This window comes from Peromyscus californicus, unplaced genomic scaffold, assembly GCF_007827085.1.
Source record: "Peromyscus californicus insignis strain IS unplaced genomic scaffold, ASM782708v3 Scaffold_9__1_contigs__length_137607984, whole genome shotgun sequence".
Classification (NCBI taxonomy): Eukaryota; Metazoa; Chordata; class Mammalia; order Rodentia; family Cricetidae; genus Peromyscus; species Peromyscus californicus.
Genome location: NW_026294617.1, coordinates 73,900,187 through 73,919,519, shown reverse-complemented (window position 1 = coordinate 73,919,519; position 19,333 = coordinate 73,900,187). Strand labels below are relative to the sequence as shown.

The window sequence follows — 19,333 nt, the reverse complement described above, 5'->3', positions numbered from 1 at the left end:
TCATGTCTCTGGAAGATGAGACACTTTCTAGATAAGCCAGGAATAAAACAGTTTACTAGCTGGGCAGTGGTGGCGCATGCCTTTAATCTCAGCGCTCAGGAGGCAGAGGCAGGCGGATCTCTGTGAGTTCGAGGCCAGCCTGGTCTACAGAACGAGTTTCAGGAAAGAGCCAGAGCTACACAGAGAAACCCTGTCTCAAAAAACCAAAAAAAAAGCAGAGCCAGGCGGATCTCTGTGAGTTCGAGGCCAGCCTGGTCTCCAAAGCGAGTTCCAGGAAAGGCGCAAAGCTACACAGAGAAACCCTGTCTCGAAAAAACCAAAAAAAAAAAAAAAACCAAAAAAAAAAAAAGTTTACTAGATAAATATTATACACTTCCATATAGTCCAAATAGGAAGACAAAGTTTAGATGAAGTATTTTCATCTAAAATGATAAAGGACTGAATGTCATTATTACTTTAAAAAATTGGCTGACCTTTAATACCCATACTCAAGAAACAGAGGCAGATCTCTGAGTCAGAGGCAGCCTGGTCTACACAGTAAGTTCCAGGACAGCCAGGCCTACACAGGGAAGCCCTGTCTCAAAAAACAAAAATAGTAATAAATAATAATAAGTTTAGGGAACATAGAGATGGCAGCATTTAAGAGCACTTCCTCTCTTCCCAAGTACTGGGCTGGTGCCTGGTACTCAAAACCACCTGTAACTCCAGCTCCAGGGCATCTGGCACCATCTTTTGACCTCTGTGGGCACCTGCTCTCACACACAAAATAAATAAAAATAAATTTTTTTAAAATTATTTATGGGGTTAGAAAGAGCACTGGCTGCTCTTCCAGAGGACCTGGTTTCGATCCCCAGCACCCATATGCCAACTCACAACTGTCTGTAACTCCAATTCCTGGGGATACAACACCCTCTTCTGCCTCCTCAGGCACATGATGCAGGCAAAACACTCACACACATAAAATAAATACCTAAAACAAAGCTTTTAAAGAATTAGAAACTCAAAGCATCTGGCCACATGTCTGCTCTCAGAAGAGAGCAGGGAGCGCACAACCCGGGTCCCGCCCACCTTTAGGGTTACATCAGTTAACGTCATCAAGACACGCCCCCACAAGCACACCAGAGGCCCTTCTCCAGGGTGATTCTGGATTCTGTCCTGTTCTCAGATCCTTGCTTTAGGAACTTGGGACCGTTAGTGAACATCAAATATGACACGAATTCATGAACTAAAACAGGGGAACATTAGCCCCTACAGCCATAAGCAACTCGAGTGGTCTGTAACCTTCAAAAGCATCAAGGCTGCTGGGCATGGTGGCCCAAGCCTGTAATCTCAGCACGTGGAAGGTGGAGGCAGAAGGGTCAGGAGTTCTAGGTTATCCTTAGCTAGATAGCAAATCCACGGCCAGCCCGGGCTACTTGAGACTCTTGTCTCACAAACCAAAAGGCAAGCGAAGCATCAAAATCATGAACACTGGAAAAAACACTGAGAAACTGTTTCAGCTGAGGAGAGTAAAGAGTCAGGACCACTCAATCTAGGAACACGTGACTCAGAACAGAAGTGTCGCTTTACTAAAGGGTGTTACATAATGAACACTGAGAACAAACACAAGAACACAAACACTTGAAAGAGTGGCTTTCAAGATGGCTGCATCTACTCAACATCCTGACCTCAGAACACACTGACAGATGCAACCAGCTGTGTGTACCCAGCCACACCCTGAGAACAGGCAGCTGGCACCAAAAGTCTGCACCAATAATCGAAGCTGCAGACAAGCGAAGCTCCCTCAGAAGAGCCATAAACACCCAGGCAGCCTCCAGGCAGCTCAGCAGATGCTGGTCTCCAGCACAACTCGACAAAACCACATGTTCTAGAAACCCTGCCAGTGACCGCAGCTCCTGCCTCTGGCCTTGGTGACTGTTGAGTGTCTGGCACCCTGGTTGACCTGGCTAAGCACAACTGAGGCGGTGACAGCTAGCCTCTGTCACTCTCAGAGTTCGTCAGCTGGAGAACCAGCACCCTCTCACTGTCCTTCCCACCAGTGGATGTGGACATGGCGGCTTGCTGTGCACTGGGCATCGGATTTGTGACCTGTTTGTGCCACCTCTACCCAACGTCTGTGAGTGAACTCTGCCTCCAGAGATGGATGGCATCACTTAGAGCTAGATTGTCAGGTTGTTAGAGTTTTGCCGGGGATTGTTCCCTGCTTTTTATGTGTGAACCATAAACTGTGCATTTGAAAAATGACTGCCTGTCTGTGACACAAATCATGTTCAGGACAGAGAAAATGATAATGTTTGAGTGGGACCTAAAGGTAAGGTGGTACTAACGACATGCTAATACCTCCCCCCCCCTTTTTTTTAATGTGTGTGCACGTATGGCAAGAGTGTGCAGGTACCCACAGAGGCCCGAACATGATTTTGGATCCTCTGGAGATGGCATCACATGTTGTGAGCCATCTGACATGGGTGCTGGGAACTGAACTTCTCCAAGAGCAGGAAGCATTCAACCACTGGGCCACCTCTCCAGCCCAGTAAGCCCTTGTTGTGATGGTTACATTCCTTACAAATGAGAGTGTGCTTGTGTGTTGTTGTTTTTTGTTTTGTTTTGAGATAAGGGCTTATTGAGTTCAACTCAAACCTTCAATCTTCCTGTCTCAATTTCTCAGGCACTAGGATTACAGATAGATGTGCACCACAACACACAGCTATTTACTTTTTAAAAACACAATTATCCCAGTCTGGGTATGCTGGCACACGCCTTTAATCCCAGCACCCCGGAGGCAAAGGCAAACTCTGGGAGTTTGAGGCCAGCCTGGTCTACAGAGTGAGTTCCAGGACAACCAGAATTACGTAGTGGGACTCTGTTTCAAAAACACAACAAAAAAGACACAATTATCCCAACATAGGAGGCATCAATGCCCTGAAAGTTTGGCAAAGATTTAAGAATATAAAAATTGCAGAATGATTAGTCTACAATCAAATATAATTGAACATAACAAAGAAATTAAGGGCTGGAGAGATGAGTCAGCAGTTAAGAGCAGTTAATGCTCTTACAGAGGACCTGGATTTTGTTCCAGCACCCATGTGGCAGTTCACACTGCTTCAGAGGTTCCAAAACCCTGATTTGGCCTTCATGGGCATCAGGCACACACATGGTATACATATACACAGCTAAAATACTCATATGTTAGCATTCAGGCATCTGTACTGGCCTGTCCTTAGGGTCCTGACAAGATACGTCCTTAGCTGCAGCCACTAACAGCACCCCCCACCCCACGCCCCACCCCCGTGCACATTAGACACATTCCCTTATAAAAGACAGGCCTTAAGCCAGGTGCACGCCTTTAATCCCAGCACTCAGAAGGCAGAGCCAGGCGGATCTCTGTGAGTTCGAGGCCAGCCTGGTCTACAGAGCAAGTTCCAGGACAGGCTCCAAAACTACACAGAGAAACCCTGTCTTGGAAAAAAAAGAAAAAGAAAAAGAAAAAAAAAAAGCAGGCCTTGCCCATCTCCTTCCTGTCTCTTTCTCTCTGCCATCCTTGTCCCCAGGGACCAGTCTCTGCCCCCTTTCATCTTCCTCCTCTTCTTCTCTCCTCAGCTCTTGTCTCCCCAATAAACCCTCCACGTGAGTTCTGTCGTGTCATGTGACTTTCTGGGACCCCTTGTCTCCAACCCGCCAAGGTCACATCTACTGTTTTTAAATAAATAACAATATACACAAAATAAGAATAAATAAATCCAAGCTGGAGAAATAGCTCAGTGATAAAAAGCATTGGCAGCTCTTCCAGAGGACCAGATTCAATTCCCAGCATCCACATGGTAGCTCATGACCATCTGTAACTCCAGTCCCAAGGGATTCTGATAGAGTGCCTCAGTTGTACAACAGGATTCCTATGAGATGACCTCTGCTCAACCAGTTTGGTTTTTTGGTTTGGTTTTGTTTGGTTTTTGGGTTTTTGTTTTTGTTTTTGTTCTCCCCCCCTCCCCGCCACCCAGACAGGGTTTCTCTGTGTAGCCATGGCTGTCCTGGAACTCACTTGGTAGTCCAGGCTGGCCTCGAACTCACAGAGATCCGCCTGCCTCTGCCTCCCAAGTGCTGGGATTAAAGGCTTGAGCCACTGCCACCCTGCCTCAGCCAATTTGTTATCAGTCAATCCAGAAAAGAATGTCTGTTGGGAGAGCCTGTCTCCCAAGACACTCTGTCTCACCTTGGGTAAATAGTCTCAGGAGGGAAAGGCTGCAGGAGACACACAGAGCCCCCCATGGCTGCAGGAGACACACAGAGCCCCCATGGCTGCAGGAGACACACAGAGCCCCCCATGGCTGCTGGGAACACACAGAGCCCCCCATGGCTGCTGGAGACACACAGAGCCCCCCATGGCTGAAACAATTTCTTCATTCCCAAGCCCCTCATGCAGCTCCTGTAAAGGGTGGCAGCTAGCTTTTTCCCTTGGCAGACCTCAACTTCCCAAAGGAGAGAGGCTGCCCCTCACTGTGTGTGCTAATAAACTGGTTCCATCTGGTGAAGGGCAAACTGGTCTCTTTCTGCCTCCGTCCCTTTGCACTGCCTCAGACATCTAAAATTCGGCACTGAAACGCAGGAAGGGCATCTGAAGTCTGCTGGTGGCCCAAGGCCCTCACACAAACCTCCCTTGTCTCATCCGCATACAGGATCCGAGTGGGCCCCTCATCTCTCTTTTACTCTCGGCCTCCACCTCCTCTCCACTCTCCTGTTTCAGTCAGACGCCGTCTGACATCCATATGGGAGTTCTTCTTTCATGCACCCAACACAGCCAAAAGCGTCGGGACAAAGCAACTGGGACTTAACGGGGGGGGGGGGGGGGGGGGGGGGGGGGAGCACCCCATTAGGTCTCCAGGGTTCTAGGAACCCTGCCTCCATTTCACTGAGAGACTTGCTCAGTGGGACCTTTCAATGGCCTACTAAGCCTGGAAATGTGCTGGTCTGGAGTCAGATGCCCTTCCTACTTTCCAGGACTGTTTGATGGATTTAAAACCCAAGGGATGCCTCCGGTGGCTGGATTTGACCCTTTTTTACCTTGGTTCTGCACCTACCATGGGTTCCAAATGGTCTGTGGGAAAGGACATACCCTTAGCCTATCTGTATTCTAATCTGAAAAGGCTCCATTTGGGAGACCTCGGATCAGCCACATGGGTTGACTCCCAGTCCCAATCTGGTCTCAATACACACTGGACAATGACCACACCAGGTTTGAGTTGGGAACTTTTTTTTTTTTGGTTTTTTTCGAGACAGGGTTTCTCTGTGTAGCTTTGCGCCTTTCCTGGAACTCGCTATGGAGACCAGGCTGGCCTCGAACTCACAGAGATCCGCCTGGCTCTGCCTCCCGAGTGCTGGGATTAAAGGCGTGCGCCACCACCGCCCGGCGGGAACTTTTAATTTCAATATCTAAACTAATTTAGATAACTTCACAAGACAAAATGGAGACTGGTCCGAGTCCCCTCCTCCATATAACTCCCAGTTCAGCCCTTGCAACCATGCCCAGAGCTGGAAGGCCCAAGACAGAACAGTCTTTCTGCTTGTCTAGAGTCCATGCCTTCTCCTGGCCTTTTCAGGCAGCAGGCATACACATGGTGTACATACATACATACACACACATAAAATGAAAAAGAAATTAAGAGTAAACCTTCTTTAAAAGAAGTTTTAAAAAAAAAGCCTGGTAGAAAAAAGTAAGTGTAGTATAAAGGAAAATGGATTGCATAGAATCCAAGAGGCATAAACTTGTCAGATTAATTGAGAAAATCCCCCTCAAGACCAGCTGGCACAAGAGCCACAGAGCCACCAGGCCATTCACTTTGTTTCTCACTTACTTTTTCCCAGGCACAGAATAAGCTAATTCTTACCTAATCACCAAGCACTTGAAATGGGGCTAATTCAGACTGAGTCATAAAACCCCACCCACCCCAGACTGTAAGGACTTCGTAAGAAAAATAAATTTCAGTAATATTTTTTTGCATTGCTTACATGTTAAAATTATATTTGGATTTGTTGATTTATATAAAATATACTGCTAAAATTAATTCTGTTTCCTCCTTTTTTTAACACGACTGCTAGGAAGTGTTAAATGTATCTGTGACTCGAATTCTAGATAGCGGTATATGTCCATTCGTGAGTGTCGATCTAGAACACAGATCAAGCAAAACTACTTACTGCAGTCAGTGCTCACATACAACCTCCCTACAAATGAACGTGTCAACACCAGGTATGGACTCTATTAAGCGAATGCAGCGGTCTCCAGATCGCGTCACAAATAGATGGGCATTGCAGTAACACAGTGAAGTGCAAAATAGGCAATCAGACCTTCCCTGAAATGAGCAAACTGAAGTGTTGGCAACCTGTCAGCCTCCTGGATACAAGCTGTCAGCTCAACCATTTCCCTGCCTGCTGTTACTCTCCTGGTTCAAAAGCGTGGTTCAGACACGGTTCTTCAAAGGCTAGAGTTATGAATTATTCACCTTGCTGTCTACTGCTCAGATGCCATAAGCAAAGGTATTCATGTTGTTAAATTTGATGCCTTTAATGATAGTTACATGCGTGTTTGCTTCAGGAGGATTTGTGCATAATTGTGCACTGTTGTTTATCTGTTAATCACAAATGACTGTAAAGATTAAACACCCAAAGAGTAAAAGGAGAGCAAATGACTCAGTTGTGTAAAGTGAATGACATCTGATGTGTGGAGTGAGAGCCTGTTAGCCACAATGCACAATGTATGTTCTGATATCAAGAATAAAGTCCTAGAGACAGACCACCACCACCACCACCACCACCACCACACACACACACACACACACACACACACACACACACACACACACACACAAAGCCAGAGGAGACAAAATGGAAAGCAGGTTCATGGAAGGACCCGTGTGATGTTTTGGCCTCGTGACACAGGCCAGATGGTGTCTTCACCTGAGTATCCTATGGGCTGAGAAAGCAACTTCCATATCAAGTTCACCTGCTAGTAATTTTTTTTTTTTTTTTTTTTTTTGGTTTTTCGAGACAGGGTTTCTCTGTGTAGCTTTGCGCCTTTCCTGATACTCGCTTTGGAGACCAGGCTGGCCTCGAACTCACAGAGATCCGCCTGGCTCTGCCTCCCGAGTGCTGGGATTAAAGGCGTGCGCCACCACCGCCCAGCTAGTAATTTTTTTTTTAAACAGCACAACAGACTGTTAAAAAAGGGAAAATAAGCTGAGTGGTGGTGGCTCACGACTTTAATCCCAGCACTCGGGAGGCAGAGGCAGGCAGATCTCTGTGAGTTCAAGGCCAGCCTGGGCTACAGAGCGATTCCAGGACAGGCTCCAAGGCTACACGGACAAACCCTGTCTCAAAAAAAAAAAAAAAAAATTAAACTGCTCGGCCATTAGCTCAGGCCTACCACTGTCTAGCTCTTACACTTATACTCTGCCCATTTCTATTAATCTATATGTCGCCATGTGTTCCGTGGCTTTACCCGCTGTGTTTACATGTTGCTCCCTGGAGGGCAGGCTGTCTCTCTCCACGTTTCTGTTCCCCCAATTCTCCTCTCTGCTAGTCCCGCCTGTACTTCCTGCCTGGCTACCGGCCAATCAGCGTTTTATTTATCAGTCAATCATAGCAACATAACAAATAATGTTTCTAAGCATTAAAAAAAACTTACTAAGTCAAAAAGAAAAAAAAAAGTTCTTTCCTGAGAAATGCTACGACTCACAGAAAACTTTGGCTTCTCTTCATAAACAACACAAGTTAGAAGCCGTGGGTCAACTTGGAATGTGTCCAGAGCCAAACTGACTACCCCATCTCCTGCCATAGCACACTTGAACCCCGATCAGTCCATTGGAAGCTAACCTAAGAAAAGGATGAACTAGACAATGTTTATTATCAAACTCACCAACAAGACGACAGAGGCCTGTTCCAGCTTTTGAATCCTGCTCACTAAGAGCAGAATTTGATCACTGTGCCCCTAAAATAGCATTCTGAAGTCTGGGTTATAAAAAACAAGATAAAGAAATGTAAGTTATACGTGCAGATCGTACATGTAGAAATTGGAGCAAGTTTCTCAATACCAGTGAGAGCCCATGCTCCCCCTCTGAAGGCACCATCCTCCGACTCATGAAGGCACCATCCTCCGACTCATGAAGGCACCATCCTCCGACTCATGAAGGCACCATGGGTCATCTGCTCTCCTCTTCAACAGGGAGGTGTTTGTAGAGAGAAAACAGACTTTAAAAACTTACAGCAATGAGAACTTGCTGGCGGTGGCAGCACAGGCCTTTAATCCCAGCACTCAGGAGGCAGAGGCAGGAGAATCCCTGAGTTGGAGGCCAGCCTGGTCTACAGAGTGAGTTCCAGGACAGCCAGGGCTGCACAGGGAAACCCTGTCTAAAACCCCTCCTCCCACCCCACTGCCTGCGTTTGAACCTTACTGCTTTTACATTTTGTTTTTGTTTTAGACTGGTGGATTCATGAAGGGACTAAACCACTTTCTTCCCCTAATCGTTTAAACAACTAAAAAATTCTTTAAAATATCTCATCATACTTTTTATTTTTTTTGAAGAGGTAGCTGTTGAGTGCAGTCTATGGCCCCCAAAGCAAACATTCCAATCGGCTCACACTGTGGAAAGAGGGGTCGGAAAATACAAGAAAACACAAGGCTTTGGTGAGATCAATCTATAAGAAACCAGTAAAAGGGTATTTTGTTCTTGTTTGTTTTCTAGGAGTTTCTTCTTTTTCTTTTTTGGTTGTATGGCTTAAATGCAATAGTTTTTGGGGATGGATTTATTTTTGCCAATTGAAAACTAGAAAGGCAAATGATTTTTTTTTTTTTGGTTTTTCGAGACAGGGTTTCTCTGTAGTTTTGCGCCTTTCCTGGAACTCACTTTGTAGACCAGGCTGGCCTCGAACTCACAGAGATCCTCCTGCCTCTGCCTCCCAAGTGCTGGGATTAAAGGCGTGCACCACCACTGCCCGGCTTCTCTCCTTTTATTTGAAGGTAGGACTATGTAGCCCAGGCTGGCCTCCACCTCAAGATTCTCCTACCTTTTCCACGTTTCCTGTAACTCCCAAGAAACTTCTACATACAAAACAAACTGATGAAAATATTCTAAAGTGACTTATTGATTATAATAAAAATTATTTAAGGAAAGTTTTGCTTCATTGGTACCTTCATCTGATGACTAAAAGAGTGGAAAAAAATTAAGTCCGAATTCTTCAACTGACCTTTACAAAGTCTCCCCCAATGGAATCACTAGGTCCCATAAAGAAAGCCTGTGAAGATAACACTTGATTTGGCAGTCTGGGTGTGGTTTTTCAATGCTTTCCCCCCAGTAACTGCTCAACTTGCCTGATCTAGTTTTTTGTTTTTTGAGACAGGGTTTCTCTGTGTAGCCCTGGCTGTCCTGGAACTTTCGATAAAGATCAGGCTGGTCTCGAACTCGGAGGGATAAAAGGTGTGCACCACTGGGTGACTGATCTAGTTTTGAGTTTGATCAATGTGGCTGTTCTAGCTTTCAGGATAAGGAAAGGGGGACAAGATAGGACAGCTAGCTCCTGAGGACGAGAGTCCAAGGTCAGTGAAAAAAGTATCCCTAAGGGTCAACTGGGGCAGACCCTGCACAAACAAGATGGAAAAGCAAAAGTGGCCCCAGTTCCAAACACAGATCTTAAACAAAACTGAAGGCCGGTTGAGATGGCTCAGCAAATCGCTTGCTGTCCAGATTGAGCTTGTTTCCTAGGACCCAGAGGGAAGAACAGACTCCCTGAGTTATCCTGTGTCCTGACCACACACACACACACACACACACACACACACACACACACACACACACACACACACACACACACACACACACACACACACACACACACACACACACACACACCTGGGCTACCAAGTGAGTTCCAGGAAAGGCACAAAGCTACACAGAGAAACCCTGTCTCGAAAAACCAAAAAAAAAAAAAAAAAAACAAAAACAAAAACACTAGTTGGGGATGGAGCTATGGCTCCGCGATTAAGAGCACAGGCTGCTCTTCCGGAGGATCTTGGTTCAATCCCCTGCACCCACACAGCGGCGCACAGGCACGTTTCACAGGATCCGACACCCGATCCTGACCTCCGTGGGCACCAGGCACACGCGTGGTGCACACTTGTACATGCAGGCAAGCCACTCATACACATTAAAACTTTTATTAAAATTAAAACTAGCTGTCGTTCCTTGGAAAGACACACAACGCTGCTGTTTCCGATTACTGGCTGACCAGGATTGGGCGATATTTTCCACCGTTAGATTCTGGAATGATTCGGTACTTGAAATTAGGTGTCGAAAAGCAAAGGTTACAAGATACGAACTACAAAGAACCGCCTCGGGGTTCCGCGGGATCCAGGATGCGGAAGCTCGGGAGCCGGGCTTCCGGCGCGACTCCGCATGCGCAGGAGTTCCGCCGAGCAGGGTTGGGGGAGGAGCGAGGCCGTGTCACATGGCCGGCGCTGCAGCGCTTCTGGCCCAATCGAGTTTAGAAAGGCGCCCTGGTGACGGGGTTCGCGCGGCCGGGGTCGGGTCTGTGCGTCCTCTCCCGTTAGTCCCTGGGGCGATCCCGTCTGTCGGGGAGGCGCCCGGGCCGGGCAGGTGCATCCGACGTCACAGCCGCCTTTGCTAGCTCGGTAACGAGTGCTCGCCCGTCAGTCCGGTCTCGGCGGGAGATCCCAGCTCGACTGCAGGGCGCTCTGCTGCAGAAGCAAGCAGCACCTAGAAAACGGGAAATACCGGGGAGGGGGGGGGCGGGTCGGGGTGTCCAGGGGACTGCGGCAGAGGACTGACTCGCAAGAGCTTTTAGATAAATGTCACCACCTGTTCAAGCCTATCCAGACCCGTTGCGGGCAGCACGCTGGTTCGCCCGGGGGATCGCGGTGGGAAACGCGGCTTTCCAGGAGTCTCCTTAAAGGTTGGGGTCCAGCACAGCTCATCGTGAGAGCTGCAGCCCGGTGACCCCCTCCCCCATTCCGATATGCACGGCTTTGTTAAAAAAGAAAATAATGACGGGTGTTGGAGGCGCACGATTTTAATCCCTCCACTCCCTAGGCAGAGGCAGGCGGACTTCTGAGTTCAAGGCCAGCCTGGTCTGCAAAGAGAGTTCCAGGACAGCTAGGGTTGTTACAGAGAAACCCTGTCTTGATAAACCAAAAATAAAATAAATCACCAAATTTAAATTTTAAAAAAACTTTATTGTTAACCCTATGCAGAAAGACTTTACTAATCTACGAATAATTCTCAGCGCTGCAAAGATTGATTTAACTCACTATTCTGAGAAGTGAGGCGGGCGGGCAAGGTGGAGACGCGTTCAGTGTTGCCCAGGTATCCACCAGCTGCTGGTCTGCAGATGGGGCCGTGTCCACTGGCTCTTCAGTATAGTTGCCCAGCCGTGTAATCCCAGCACTCTGCGTGAAGCAGAGCTATTTGAAGCCAGCCTAGGCTAGAATGAGATACTGCCTCACAAAACGAAAAGCTTTTAAAGCAGCTTCCTCTGCAGGTCCTTCTTTTTCTAATGGTTTTGACAGCTCTCTACAAGGGTCCTAGGAAATCCCAAACTTAAAACAGAGGGTTGTTTGTGCTTAAAACAAACACAACTTGATATTATGTTTTCAGTGTATAGCCAACATCGTTGATGTCAAAAGGCTGTACGCCCCGTCCTCGTCCCTGGGTGGAGAACCCACGAGGCCTCTCTGAGCTGTGTGGCTGTGGAGCAGGCCTACTCAGGCCAAACTCACAGGCAACACGGAGGGCAGAGATCATGGCTGCGCTTACAGTCTAAGTATTTTAACAGAACAATCGGAGAAAACAGGCAACATCTTAAAGATGGAACAGTAGGTCTTCACCAGAGCTGAGAGCTTGTTTGGCGGCCTATGTCAGCCATTAGAGTAGATGTGGCCAGTGTTTCTCTAAGTAGCCAAGAAAAAAATGCCTCCACAAAAAAAAAAAAAAAAAAAGCGGGGGGGGGGGGGGAGATATTCGTGAAATACATAAATGTCTTTGAGTCTTTTGTTTGTTTTTTGTTTTTCGAGATAGGGTTTCTCTGTGTAAGTTTTGGTGCCTGTCCTGGAGATCGCTCTGTAGACCAGAGCTGGCCTCGAACTCACAGAGATCTGCCTGGCTCTGCCTCCGGAGTGCTGAGATTAAAGTCCTGCGCCACCACCTGGCCTTTGAGTCTTTCTTAATTGCGGTTACTTACTTTAGGATCTTACCAGGAAAAGACTTGTACAAAATGAAAGTATTTTAGGATCCAAAGCACTCAAGAGCACTTGCGAAGGACCAGGTCAGGTACCTGCTCACACAGCCTGTAAAACTAGTTCCAAGGGATCTGAAGGCTCACACATATACTCATAAATTAAAAGTCAATAAATAAATTTTAAAAAACTATTGTACCAGGGCTGGGTATAGAAGTGCACACCTTATTTAAGTAAGCGGGGGAGGCAGAAATTTAAGTGGATCCATGAGTTCCAGGCCAGCCAGGGCTACACAGTGAGAACATGTCTCTAAATAAATATATTTTACCAGCATCTCAGTCATTTTAAAGATCTTGCTGAGATAAAAGCCCACCTTGCAATTCCATTTTGTGACATGATCTGTTTTCCTTTAAGTTGGGCTGGCCAATAGAACAGAAACTCAAGTAGCTGCCCGGGCCACAGAACACACTCGGGGTTCTCAGGTCTCAAACTGATTAGAATGTGAAAAGGCATGCAGTTGTAGGATGCTATTTAGGGACAGCTGCAGAATTTCACTGAATCCATCGCTGGAAACAGAAATCTCCAGCAACTAGATAAAAATGTAATTCAAAGCCTCTCATTAACAGAACAGAGAATAAACAGTACTTAAGAATGTTTTTTAGCAAGACACTGCCCCCCAACACACAGGGTGTGTAGCACTGGCTGTCCTGTAACTCTGTAGAGCAAGCTGACTGGGATTAAAAGCATGTGCCGCCGCCGCCACCGCCACCACTGCCACCACCACCACCACCGGGCTTTTTTTTTTTTGGTTAGGAGACTCAGACTTTTTTGTTGTTTCCCAGCACTAGGTAGTCAGAGGACGGCAGATCTCCGAGTTCGAGGCCAGCTTGATCTATAGCAGCTAGGGTTCCGGGACAGCCAAAGATGTCTTGAAAAACAAACAAAAGAATGTTTTCAGCTAGGCACAGTGGCCCACACCTTTAATCCCAGTGCAGAGGCAGGAGGATCTCTGAGTTCGAGGCCAGCCTGGTCTACAGGGTGAGTTCCAGGACAGCCAGAGGTACACAGAGAAACATTGTCTAAAAAAAAAAAAAAAAAAAAAAAAAAAAAAAAAGTTTTGAATCATAACCCCTCACTAAATTGACTCATTTAATCATTTTACCCCAAACTTCTATCATCCTATTTTCCTTTTTAAAGGAAGCAATGTTTTTTTTTTTTTAGGCAGTCTCACTCTGGAACCCAGCCTGGCCTTGAACTCTAGCAATTCTGTAGCCTCAGCCTCCTAAGTGCTGGGATTATAGGCATGAGGCACATGTTAAATTGTTAATGTCTTAAAGCCTTTAAGACAAAGCCAACATTCATAGTGGTGGTGGTGGTGCCTTTAATCCGAAAATTTGGGAGGCAGAAGCAGGCAAATCTGAGTTCAAGGCCAGCCTGTTTACTTAAACACTGTCCTCTCACCTAAAAAAATATTCAGTATTCCCATCTCTCCAGAAGCAGAATTCAATATTTAAAATTTTCTCAATATATAACCATAATCATAAAAATATTACTTAGCATATTTAACTTGACAAAACACATTCCAGAATCATCCACAAACAAAACATTAAAGATTACACTTAGGGAAAACCCAAAACTAGGGATTAAAAAAAATAAAGTAAGAATTAAGATACGGGCTGGAGAGATGGCTCAGTGGTTAAGAGGACTGGCTGCTCTTCCAGAGGTCCTGAGTTCAATTCCCAGCACCCACATGGTGGCTCACAACCATCTGTAATGAGATTTGGCTTCCTCTTCTGGCCTGTGGGGACACATGCAAACAGAACACTGTATACATAATAAATAAATAAATCTTTAAAAAAAAAAAAAAGAATTAAGACACTATGGAAAAATGCTTGGGCTCTCATTCTAGAAAAAAACCATGTCCATACCATAATTCTGTGACCATTTTATAAATACTTGCTCACCTATAGGCAATAAACTCTGAGCTCAACCTGCAATTCAAAAGATAAATTTGAGCCAATCCAGGATCTTCTCCCCTCCCCCCCTTTTTTTGGCAGCTGGAAAGATTAATGAGGAAGATGAGTTTTTGTTTTGTGTTTTGAGACAGGGTTTCTCTGTGTAGCCCTAGCTATCCTGGAACTCTGTAGACCAGGCTGGCCTCAAACTAGAGATCTGGCTGCCTCTGCCTCTCAGTGTGCTGGTATTAAAGGTGTGCGCCACCACTAACCCCCTCAGAAGATGAGTTTTCTAGTGCCCGTTGTCACAACTGTCTACCATTCAAGCCACTTTTGTTTTTAAAGGCCTTAACACAGTCGATGGTATTACTGAAAAGTAAACATCAAATACTGAAGCTAGTCATTATTAACAACTCTTCGATTTATTCAAAGCAATTCAGTTTCAAAACTTAAGTTACAGCAGTCAGAAAAAAAAAACAAAAATACTCAGGAACACACAATCAGTACTGCCTGCCCTTGTGTTTAACACTGTGTGGCTTTATCCAAAATACAGTTGCACAAAAGTATGAACTTCAGAGTCTCTAAGGACTTAACATACTGTATACACACGCAGTACAGATAGCTAAAACAGAGCCCAGAACGTCTACAGAACAGAAGGCCCGCCCTTGCTTATTTGCATGAAAATACCACCCACAAAGCTAAGTAAGTCTTAATAGTTATCTGGAAGCCCTATTTGTTGTTTTTAAACCCAAGAACTCTAATTTTGATTGCACAATAGATGATTGGTAAAAAAGTCAATATATAGATTTACTTTTTAAAAATAAGCATTTATTTTGAACCTGGCAGTGTGCCAAGAAGAATTCTGAGGGACTGAAAGCAGGCGTTCCAATTATTGAAATGAGGAAAATGTTAGTCCTTTGGAGATCCCAGTCCTGGCACTGAATTCATCACACGTTTATTTCAGTCAGATGTGCAACTCTGTTAGCTTCTCTGCAAATAATTTCATACTTGTTATTTTAAAACACCATGTCAAACATCTTAAATTAAAAAACAGTCCTACAATTATGAACAATTTCTGCGTCCCAGTACAGGCAGAACTTAATTTGCTGATACTAACAAAATAAACATAGAAATACAAAACAAAGGAAAACAAAAATTAGTGGCCAAGATTTAAAAAGCAATTGCCTTGAACATGGAGCCTCTGGAACAAAAGAAAAGGGACCTGTCTGCTCATGTTTATTTAGTAGGCTTGAGGAAGCATGTACACTTACCCCAAATGTTAACAGAAATAAATCCCAACTTCAATACTGACTTTCATACAGTCCTCCAACTGCTATTATATTCCAATCAACTGCTATATTTGATCACACTTTCAAACTATAGGAAGAATAATTAAAGGTTCCACTCAGAAATATAATAAATACTTCACAGCGTTGGTATCCAAATCACCTAAGGAAAACAACTTAATAATTAGACTTGAACATGTTATTAGTTATCAGCAGGTGATCAGTCTGGCCTGAGAAAGGAGAATGCTCTGCCTTAGCCTAACACAGCCTTGTGTGTTGTCCATGGTAAGCGAAGCCTCTCTCCTGACACTCCTAATGCTCATCACTGCATCTCAACAGACAGGCCACCTCTCCCACTTCACTTGCTTGACACCCAGACAGACAGACGGCTGACAGTTTCCTGGGTATCCACAACTTTGCCAGCTTTCTTTTGGATGTGGAGAGGACTGAGGCAATGGAGGGTAACGGAGAGAACGCACCCCTGAAGCCCAGCAAATTGCTGGCACAGCATCACCCACAGAAAGGGCTCGCCTGCCTGCGAGTCTCTGGACTTCCATAAAATCAGGCTCTGTAAAAGCCTTGAACTGTTATCACTGAACAGAGCCTCTGAGTTCACGGCCTACACTGCTGAAGAGAACCCTCTTACTCTGCTTCTACTTTCCAAACTGTGACAGGAAAGTCCTCTAATCCACCCTAGCCCCCAAAAAACTGCCTTCAAGCTATTGATTTCTGAATCACCTCTTAAAATTAAAAAAAAAAAAAAAATCAATCAGCTTTATCATTCAAGAGACTATTGCCATTTCATATTACAGCTGAGTGTAATTTGTTAATTTATAAATAACTTTAAAACATGAATGAAATGCACCAAACTACACCTGTGTAAAAGCAACCATGTTTTAATTATGGGCTAAAAATGTCTAATACATTAAGCATGAATTATAAAAATCCAGAATCTAATACGGTGCTAGAGAATTTCACAATGAGAAGATGAATGAAAATTTTTTCTACGTACATTATGATTAACAGACTAGCAAATCTTAATCGGAATGATAAGGCCAAAATAGTAAAACCACACTTTTCCTATAAAAAGTTACACATCTCCTATAGAGACAGCTATCATACACGAAGAAACAAGGACATATGGTCGCTCTACTGCATGCCCGGGAGCGCCAGGCAACCTCATCCTGCAGGGACCTAGTCATCTTCCTCTCCATCATCTTCAGCATCCCGTTTCCTTTTCTCTCCCCGAAGACCCTCTTCTTCTAAAACAGAAGTGTATAAAATACTCAATTTTAACAAATGAATTTTTTATAGTTACAAAGCTTTCAATCTGAGTAGAAAATGAATGGGAAGCAAAAATTATCGATTGTTTCACTCTGAAACAACTTCTTCCAATTTCAGAGACTATGCAGACTTGAGAGAACCTGACAAAGCTCATGAGTACAACACACTTGATGTCAATGTGAATCTTAACGTCAACACCATTCTGAAGGACTAGGTAAAGAGGAAACTAAAGCGACACCTGGTCCAGCCATTTCTCTCTGGACTGAGGTCCATGCTCTGCAAAATGAGATTCCAGAGTGTAATAAAGTGAACAAGCTTTTACTTTATTTCCGGTTTTGTTTGTTTGCTTGTTTTTATCTGTGAATCCATGGCTGTCCTGGAACTACCTCTGTAGACCAGGCTGGCCTCACACTGAGATCCACCCGCCTCTGCCTCCCAAGTGCTGGGACTAAAGGGGTGCATCATCATGCCTGGCTTTCAGTTCCATTTTTTAAGTACAAGTTACAAGCTGGTTTTTTTGTTTTGTTTTGGTGGAATTAATGTACTCTTTCAAAACACTTCTCTAAGGGGTTGGGGATTTAGCTTAGTGGTACAGCGCTTGCCTAGCAAGCGCAAAGCCCTGGGTTTGGTCCTCAGCTCTGAGAGAAAAAACAACAACAAAAAAAAAACACTTCTCTACTTCTAAAGGTACATTATGATAAACAACAAAATCAAAGGAACCAAGGGTGATCCCCATTATAGACTCAGTCCTCCACAACCCATCCCACTTATCTGTTATCTTTAGATTCAGAGTTGCTTAAGGCTGACACAACTTACCCTCTTCTTCCTCTTCCTCCCCTTCATCAACATAATCATCATCATCTTCTTCATCCTTCAAATTCAAATATTCAATGTGAGAAGCAATGAACCGTAACTGGGACTTTCACTGTTTTGAGTTCAGCTATGTTCTGAAAAGGACAGTTTCTGTCTGCTTTGCTTTTGAACCTAACTAAGCATGGAGATTTTTACACACAAGCCTATGCTTTAGACGAACACTGTTCCTGAGAACTTTCTCCAACAATACAAAGGCTCTCTCTGCTGCACTGTGCGAAGCCACCAAGGGCTGGTGAGTGCCTGAAATGAAACAGCGTAAATGTGGGAGATGCGTCCTGAGTTTTGTGTCATTTTAATTACTTGTTTGCTTGAGACAGGGTCTCATAAAGTAGCTCAGGCTAACCTCTAATTCGTGACCATACTGGTTCTGACTCTCGAGTGCAGGATTACAAGCACATACCACTTTGTCCAGCTTACTTTTAAATAGTCATGTCTGCCAATCATAACAGAAGTGGATCTTTACTATCTTAAAAATAAACTACTCTCCTCTACAGATTGAGGCACAGATGATCTGAACTCTAACAACAAATATGGTTATATGTTGAGTAAATAAATGTATTTCTCTAGACCTCAGCTTTTCAATCAATAAAAGCAAAAGATGAGCCAAAAATCTGAAATCCAAAATGTTCCAAAACGCTGAAAAATTTTTGATCATAAACCAAAAACCTAAAAGGCCAGGTGACCTCGCATGCACCTTCAGTCAAACTCCAAGCATATTAAAGACACTATATAATACCAGGCAGAGTAGCACATGCCTTTGAGGCAGAGGCGGAAGGATCTCTGTGAGTTTGGAGACAGCCTGGTCCACAAAGCAAGTTCCAGGTCAGCCTGAGATTATAGATAACATGACCATCATAATCACTCTGCGTGGGTTCATAAGTATGCACACAGGCATTATGAGGCCAGAAGATAAGCCTTGGTACTGTTCCTTAGAGTTACTATACATCTTGTTTTGTGATGGGGTCCCTCATTGGCCTAGACTGCCTTGTGGCCTATACTGGCCCAGAGATTCACCTGTCTCCATTTCTCTGAGGCTGGGATTACAATCACATCCCACCATACATACCATGCACACTTTTTTTGTTTTGGTTTGGTTTTTAGAGACATGGTTTCTCTGTATAGCACTGCCTATGATTAAAGGCATGCACCACCACCTAGCTTTTTTTTTTTTAATGGATTCTTGGAATTGAACTCAGGTCCTTGTACTGTAAGGTAAGCACGTCACCCCCTGAGCAATCTCTCCAGCCCCTCCATCACTTTTTATGACTATGTTTTGACCATGAACATTCTACCTATTAGTAGATGCTAATTTCCTCAGAACCTGTTACTAGGTGGAAGATGGTTTTCTCCCTTCTAAAAACTGTGTTATTGCTGTGTGTGCTAATGTGTGGCGGTCAGAAGTCAACTGGGCATCAGTTCTCTCCTTCCACTTCTCCGTAGGTTCTAGGGATTGAAGTATCTTTACCAGTTCGGTCATCACTGGCCCGCTCTCTCCTTTTTAGAATAACTCCGGCCTCCAGCTGGGTTTCCTCTTTCCAGTTTTTACACCCTCTCTTACCGTCCCTTACTCTCTCAATTTTATTCTGCCACAGACTCAGGACAGGGCATCAGAAGTGAATATGCAAGAGACAACAGATTTAATGTCAACACTAAATACTCTCCAAGGCAAACGGCTCAGAAGACTTTCATTACCTCTATTTTGA

General features: G+C 44.7%; 1 protein-coding gene across 2 annotated transcripts in view; it reads right to left on the bottom strand.

Annotated features, from left to right (window-relative positions):
- Window positions 1-14,587: 14,587 nt before the first annotated feature.
- Anp32e (acidic nuclear phosphoprotein 32 family member E) overlaps window positions 14,588-19,333 on the bottom strand; it is a 39,211-nt gene continuing 34,465 nt past the window's right edge. For both annotated transcript variants that reach the window (XM_052731275.1, XM_052731274.1), the window contains exons 6-7: window positions 17,574-17,628; window positions 14,588-16,735 (exon numbers count right to left, since the gene is read on the bottom strand). In XM_052731275.1, the coding sequence (XP_052587235.1) occupies window positions 16,668-16,735; window positions 17,574-17,628 (123 nt within the window). In that variant the 3' untranslated portion in view covers window positions 14,588-16,667. The remainder of the gene's footprint in view (window positions 16,736-17,573; window positions 17,629-19,333) is intronic.